At 45.1% G+C, this 7,297-nt stretch overlaps 1 protein-coding gene across 2 annotated transcripts; it reads right to left on the bottom strand.

Moving 5' to 3' along the window:
• Positions 1-4,658: 4,658 nt before the first annotated feature.
• On the bottom strand, positions 4,659-6,864 carry LOC129583086 (uncharacterized). Of its 2 annotated transcripts, XM_055474795.1 has the most exons (6): positions 6,269-6,864; positions 6,019-6,046; positions 5,843-5,928; positions 5,547-5,763; positions 4,869-5,474; positions 4,659-4,783 (listed from the first exon to the last, which is right to left on the bottom strand). In XM_055474795.1, exons 1-5 carry the CDS (start codon positions 6,520-6,522, stop codon positions 4,893-4,895), a joined length of 1,167 nt encoding a protein of 388 aa, XP_055330770.1. In that variant the 5' UTR covers positions 6,523-6,864; the 3' UTR covers positions 4,659-4,783; positions 4,869-4,892. The 2 variants fall into 2 exon arrangements, with proteins under 2 accessions (XP_055330770.1, XP_055330768.1); XM_055474793.1 differs by having other exon boundaries at positions 4,673-5,474.
• Positions 6,865-7,297: the final 433 nt, after the last annotated feature.

The following is a 7,297-nucleotide window of genomic DNA, read 5'->3' as shown; positions in this document are numbered from 1 at the left end:
CAGGGGTAGAGTGCCCCAATCACTTTGGCACCCCCGATTTTTTTCTTTTTCTGTTTTTTATCAATCAAAATTCTGTCCGTATAATAAGCTTCTAATACTTCACTCTATAAAATGGCCGTTTCAGAATATTTTTCTTCAAATCTGTACTCTGTAAAAATTGACTTCAAATTTTTCACTTTAAAAATTAATTTCTCAGCAACAACAAATGCGTTACTATTACTGAACCCATTTTAAAGTACAACAATCATTTCTTTATGTGTCATATGCTACGGTTTTGTCTCAAAGTGTAATGCGTCGACGGTATGCCCGTTTCGCAAACGGACCGAGTTGCTAGCCACTTCGCGTTTAAGCTTGGGTAATAACAAAGCTCTATCGTTCCTGAAAAATGCGCCGCCCTTACCGGCGTGTCCCAAACTGCATTACATCGTTTTTAACCGCTTCGAATTCAACGACACCGGCGTGATAAAGTCCTGGTTGTCCAATGCCAGAAAGACGGTAGGCGAACTGGAGTTTATCGGAGGACGATTGTCATCACTGGACTCAGGAATGTTTGACGGGTTCGACAATTTGTGGGGCTCACCGTGGATAATGCGGGATTGGAGCGGATCCAACCGGGAGCATTCCACGCCACGCCGGCGCTAACGGCACTGTCGTTACAGGAAAATCCACTGAAGGAGCTCGATTGGTCGGTTCTCCCAAAAAACGTTGCGGTGTTGATTTTAACTTTCGCTGTGCCCACTCGTCTAATGCCGGGTTAAAAAATAACACCGCAGTCAAGCAATCTTCGGGCAAGTTTTAACTAAGCAGATCCTGCTTAATAATCATGCATTTCATTAAAAAACGTTTGGCCAATATTATCATAAGCTTTCTATGTTTGGTTTAGGTCTTGAACGCGCCCCTGAATTCCATTACCACCCTTAAAGTTTCCTCCCCTCCAAATCTGCCTCATCTTAACCAAGTCAATCTGGGAGGCAACAAAATCGCCGCCATTCCAGCTGAGCTAATTAACTTTCTTCGGAATGGTACCCATGCTCAGTCGATTAACGTGGAATTATCAGGAAACCCATTGGTAGCCAATGGTGACCTTTGCTTTAATACCATGATGCAACCACTTCAGCGACTGGCTTTCGAGAAAGCCCAGAAAGTAGACGTTACCTTGACCTGTGGAGACGAAGGGCAGCCTCTCTGTGAAGCAAGTAATCAAACAACGAAAGAAGGGTTCCAGTGCAAAGGATGTTGGAAAGCGCTGCCAAACGGATTAGTGGCGTCCGCGTATGACGTGTGCCCGAGTACCACGCAGTCGTCGACAGTTGAACATTAGATTGAAGTGAAAATGTCAGCACCCATAAAATTAATTGTAGGACAGACCATGGCTGGAAACTGTTATACGCTTTGGTCACTTTTTAGTTAAGCGTCCAATGCACTATTACACGACATCAATCGGTCAGCATGTGGAAGTTCCCCATACTCCGACGGTTATTGTCATGCTTTCCGAACCGTCGGAGTATGGGGAACTTCCACATGCTGACCGATTGATGTCGTGTAATAGTGCATTGGACGCTTAACTAACAATGGACAATAACATTAATAACTGGACAATAACATTAATCTCTTGAAATACATTTGTTTATTTAGTTTATTTCGTGATGACATTCAAGCCGTTAACTTTCTCGCATTGACTCGAAGATCACAAACAAATTATCTGCCTATCAGAAAATACTAGAGTGCCTGTTGCGCTTAGAATTATAAACAAAATTCTCCTACTGCCTGCAAACACCGTGTTTCATACGAGTATTCTTCTTAGCGGCTTCAATTTGATAGCGATAAAAACTTTTCTTATCGGGGCATTCCATGTGAGTGGTACGGGAATGTAGTGACTAGTGATGCATTTGAGCAAATACAGCACAGGTGATAGCCACGCAGTTGCTGACTTCAGAGTCAGTTTGTGTGTTTCACAGACTCTCTGCAAGTCGAACGCGAAAGCCAGTGATGCATTTTTCTACGTGGATGCACAGACACCGCCCAACGAATTCATGAGTAAGATAATCGAGGGTTATGTACCTTTTATCAACGGGAAAATCGCGTTGGCCATTGCTGAACTCACCCCGAAATGTTTATAGAGGGAAGGCAAGAATAGGCCATCCCCCGAAGAATTAAGAGACCTGATGGCCTGTATGCAATAGCATCTAGCCGCAGACACACAACGATCCGCAAACAGCGAAGATCATTGAGCAGTGCCGTTATTATTATTATTCATCGTGGAGCAGGTAGCCCATTTCCGGCTAGGGTGACATTCTAGCTGGGATTTTAAACCTGGCCAAATAGCAAAATCGAAAAGTACGAGTGCAGATAGACAGAAAAGACGTCCTAAACAAAATTGACACGGTTCAAAGCTTGCTTAAAGGCACCAACTGTATGAATATGGAACAGATCAGAAAAATTAGAATCAACAAAAAATGTCCACAATTTATTAAGTTTCCAAGCAAAGGTCGTCTCGCCAACTTTCTTCTTCGCTACCGCCTTGATCAGGATGCGGTTTCTACTCCGAAGGTTGTACGGCTTTATACGGTCATCAAATTCCACCATCTGCGGCACTGCGGCTTCAGGGGATGTCACATGCATCCAGCACCCCAACGAGGAACCTGCCGAGAAACCACACGTGGAGCTAGACCAGGAACCAGACAAGGAATTAGAAGAAGAACCACTGCACAGCGACACGGACAAGGGCATACTCTTCGTGCACATGTTTTCAACCGGCGACCGCAACTCAGCGGTGCAAACGGAAATGCAGCTCTTTTGTCCGTGGACAAACACCTTGAAAGAAGTCGTGCTTCCCACTCGGCAGCCACCGGATATCTTAGCGTCATCGTTAGCCATGGTCAAGAATCGGTTAATCTGTCAAATTCTAGAAAAGTCTGATCCACCAGTGGAGAAAGAACGGATTTCGATTGCCAGACTGGATTTACGACACCGCCAGTGGTATCGGTTGCAGGCTGATTTCGAAGTGGATGGATGGCGGTTACCCCCAGTGGCCGTTGGAAATACGATCTATTTTTGGGAATACAAGAGCAGTCATCGGCATCCAAAAGTTGCCTGAATTTTCGACGATAAGGTGGAGCTTCTTTCCGACAGGCGCGTTGTTGAGGTGGATGGAAGGTGAAAAAAATACATGTTAAATTTCATTAGATTTGTGCGGTAAATCCTACGTAAAGGTACAGCTGGCGCGAAGTTTGCGCTTAAGGGAAGTTGCCCGGTACATGTGCCAAATTGGGGTACATACACAAAAACTTCCACTTTTGCGCACTCCGAAACACCGACATTTTCTCGCCACCTTCCGCCGGGCCTCTTTTGCTTAATAAACTGGCGTGCACAAAAAAGCCACCAGCCAACCAAATGCTTGTTACCTGCTTCAGCAGTACGGCGTGGCGCGCCGTGGTATGGAGTTTGGCGTAGCAAGTAAATTTGTATATATCACTGTGCATCGTTTCGGCAAAAATTACCGGGCAAGCTTGCATATACAGTATCAGGCAAAAAAGAATTTCGAAGAAATGCGACGCCGTTACTGTGGCGTAGCGGTAGATATTGCACACAGTGCATCGCCGTCTTGTGCACTATTTTTCCAGGGGCCATGAACTTTCTGATAGCCGTTCAGTTGTTTGATACTGTTATGGTTTTTTTAGGGAAGAATGGGTGGAAGCGCTGAGACACGTGTACAACGTAGTTCACATCACACGGCCACCTGTGGATGACCGACAGTATGCCAAGAAACTGGCAGTGAACTTCAGTGTTAAGGATGCGAACACGCGGCCCAAATCCTTTCAGCGTTTACTAGACGAACGCCGACTACATCCCACTACCCAGTGCGCCTATGCAGTGTCGGATGGGTTTTTGTACAGTCTTGGCGGGACAAGGTGGTTGGAAGCGGACTTTCATGCCACTTCGTGTAAAAAAACACGCCATATTCATGCCACGCTTTCATGCCATATTCAAACCCTCGATCGCCGACCCGTGTGTCGCCTCAAGCGAGCGCGCATTTCACATGCTGCTTTCGTGGTGGGCAAGCGTATTTTTGTGTTTGGTGGGCGCACATTCCCGGATATGAAGAACAGCCTGACTGAGCAAATGGAGGTGTATGATCCCGAAGCGGATTGCTGGTCTGATTTCGCTTCGTAAACTTGGACCAAAGAATGTATGATTACGATCGTTTTGTTCGCACAGTTGCCTTTCCGATCAACAGTAGCAACCTTAACCTGATGCCACAGATGGTCTGCTTTTGAACCACATGTACAATACAGTACAAACTGCATGTGCGTCGCCTTTATTGCTCGCTTCTCACATTATGTTGACTGCTCGGCACTCGTCAGTGACCGTGAGTGACGGAATATAGCTTTACTCGTAGTAACTGATACTGTACATGCTTTAACCTCTTTACTCGTGCTTGCTGTTATTCCTGTGCACTTTCTAGAACTAATATTTTTTCAGCGCAAAAGAATTCACATATAAAAATACTTGCGCTGGGGCAGGCTGGGCACTAACTGAAATAATACGAGTATAAACCTTGAAAAAGATTCAGACTCGTTATTTGTAGTCTTACAATGCAGATTTAATGTTCCCATGCTTTCTAGAGGTTCTCGATTTTCGGTTGTATTTTGGTCTACACTGATGCGCCTTGCCTCTATACATTGTAAGTCCGTGAGTTTCAATACTTTGGGAATCAGTTCGGTTTCTGATACGACGTGTGTGGCAATCGTCGGAGTTTGAAAATAAATTATCGTCGAGGATGCTAGCAAACAGCAACAAACAAGTGCTACATTAGCAAACAATACTTGTTTAAATACAGAGGTTTGCGCAATTCAACGCTAAACTACCTTCCGAAAACTGCAGGTTCCCCGTTAAACTTCAACCGGCTCTGGCGACCGGGGTGCCGATGTCTCCCGACGCAGACTTCTCGCACTAGATGTTGACTGAATACGTGATCCGGCCGGCGAGTTAACGGGTGGCGGGATTTTACAGTACCGCAGCACATGCAGCGCTCGTTTTAAGTAAGGCGGATTAACAGCACAGTACAATACAAACTGTAATGAGTAGCTGGCGAAGAGAAACTGATTGTGCACACCGACAAAGATGGAATACTGGTGGTCGGTCATCCGGGCCACGCACATCTTCTCCATGATCTGGTAGATGACCACTGGGCTCCTGGTGAGAATGTACAGACAGGTCGAGGCGGTTAACATGCGCAGCGTGGCCGTGGTTTGGGATCTCTTCACATGGCGAATCACACGAATGAAACGGCTGCGCTGGAAACCGTTGGCTTGGTGACCGTTCTCGACACCAGGATGGAGTGGTCGAGAATCCGATGGGCTCTCCGGAGTACTGCGGTCCAGTTGCTGCTGAATATGCTGGATTTTTATAAAGCCAATGACGAAGATGTTGGACGCGAAGATGGCGAAGAAAGTTATTAATTCGGCGAACGCCTGCAGCCATGCCCACCGATCGTAACAGTTAACTTAAATAGCGGCTAATATTTTACGGTATTGAGGTCTCACCGTTCCCTTAATATGAACAGTCGTCCATTCTGTTTGCCACTGGTCCGTCGCATTGGCTGGAAACGACACAGATACGAAGTCATAAAGGAATGTTGCCGTTGCCGGAACGAGGATGACTACGAGAACGACTCGGGCGCGAAATACAGTAAACAACGCTCGCGCTTTTAAAGGAAAAATGGTGCATAAGACGCGTGTAATGCTGAACGCCAGCAGGGTCCTGTAAAAAGCCAATGCGCAAATTTTGTCTTGATACTTGGTCTTTTGCCGTTATAGAGGAGCACAAGAGGTCGTTTTACCAGTCTGAGCATTGGGCCAGCGTGTTGCCGACAGCCGTTATTATTCGGATCAGGGGCGGCATGGCATGCCCTTTCCAAACGAAGCCCTGTCCGCATGCAGATATTTACATTGTGACTCGAATTTACAAATTTCAAATTCTGTAATATTTTTTTTGCTGGATTGTTTGTTGACTTACCCCGATATACAAGCCGAACCATGCCCACCTGCAAACATCAAAAAAATAAATTTTACTTTGTCCTTTTTCTTAGTTTTTACTCAGAAAAGTCCGCCATCGCCGAATTTACCAATTTCATGTGGCATTTTATTTATCAGCATATAAAACATTTTACATTCTGCGCTGCGTCATTTGTTTTTCCCACGATTACAGACTTTACATGTCTTATTTAATGCGTATTGATATTATGCCAAAATGCTTAGTTCCTTACATGCATGTCAGATCGAACCATGCCATACCGACGAGGAACACCTTCTGGTAGGTGAGAATACGGTGCAGGAGGACAACATTCAGTATGTTTCCTGTTGTGCACAAGAACATCCACATCGGACGTATCACCTGGTCCGCATAGATAACGTCGGGATTGTTAAAATCGACGGAAACATCGCGATCCGGCCATCCGCATGTTGTAGTCGGCACAAGTGGCGCGACGGTGGCTATAATAGGCTCTACGTCGTTTTGCATACTTCTACCGAATCTCTGGAATTTGTCTGCTTTATTTTACGAGAGGCTCCTTTCAAAACAAAAGTGTTAACCGATAACCACGCTGGACGACCAGTTGTTTAGGGTTGCAGGAATGTTTTTGCAATAGAAGAACGTGTGATCTACTCTGTACATGCAGTAGCAATAAGCATGGCACATTGCCCGACACAAAGAGCAATCGGATGCTTGTTTGAAATGCTGATAATAATTCCGAGGACAAAAATACATTTGCCTAGGCTATCACCCGTGCACGAAGCGTGAAATCCAAAAACGTTACGGAAAATATGAAATCAGTTTCAGTGAATCGAGGCACGATAAAGAACAATCGTCAACATGGGAGAAATAAGTGTACGCGATCGTTACAACTTAAAAAAACGTAATTAATCCCGGAAGGCGGTTAAGTCGATAACTGGCCGTGTACTATGTAGTATCGTGTATCGCTGTATGTGACGATGCCTGCAGCCATTCCATCCGTATAACGCGGCCAGCGATTCAATGCAATTGAGGATAATTGCAGTAACGGCGGATATATACATTTTGATTGTTTCTACGAATAAGCTTAGTAAAGAATATTTTCTGAAATGTGTCGTCTTCTTTGTACGAAGCCGGTTCAGTGAATAACATACGAGTACAATTATGTCCATCCATCCCCAAGATTTAACAGTTGTGTCTGCCTTGATAGTCAGCGTATTTCTGCTACAGCTGTGATTGGCATTTGCCACTGCAGAAAACGGAGTATATACTCTGTATATTGTAT

This window comes from Paramacrobiotus metropolitanus, unplaced genomic scaffold, assembly GCF_019649055.1.
Source record: "Paramacrobiotus metropolitanus isolate TYO unplaced genomic scaffold, Prichtersi_v1.0 Parri_scaffold0000009, whole genome shotgun sequence".
NCBI classification, from domain to species: Eukaryota; Metazoa; Tardigrada; class Eutardigrada; order Parachela; family Macrobiotidae; genus Paramacrobiotus; species Paramacrobiotus metropolitanus.
Note: the sequence above shows the minus strand (reverse complement) of the source record. Positions and strands in the feature narration are given on the sequence as shown.

Excerpts from the sequence above, each read along its gene's own strand:
- LOC129583086 (XM_055474795.1), bottom strand. The coding sequence starts at position 6,522 with ATGCAAAACGACGTAGAGCCTATTATAGCCACCGTCGCGCCACTTGTG. Across the intron at positions 6,047-6,268 it reads TGGTTCGATCTGACATGCAT|GTGGGCATGGTTCGGCTTGT; the intron begins GTAAGGAACTAA and ends TGATGTTTGCAG. Across the intron at positions 5,475-5,546 it reads CTGTTCATATTAAGGGAACG|GCGTTCGCCGAATTAATAAC; the intron begins GTGAGACCTCAA and ends GCATGGCTGCAG.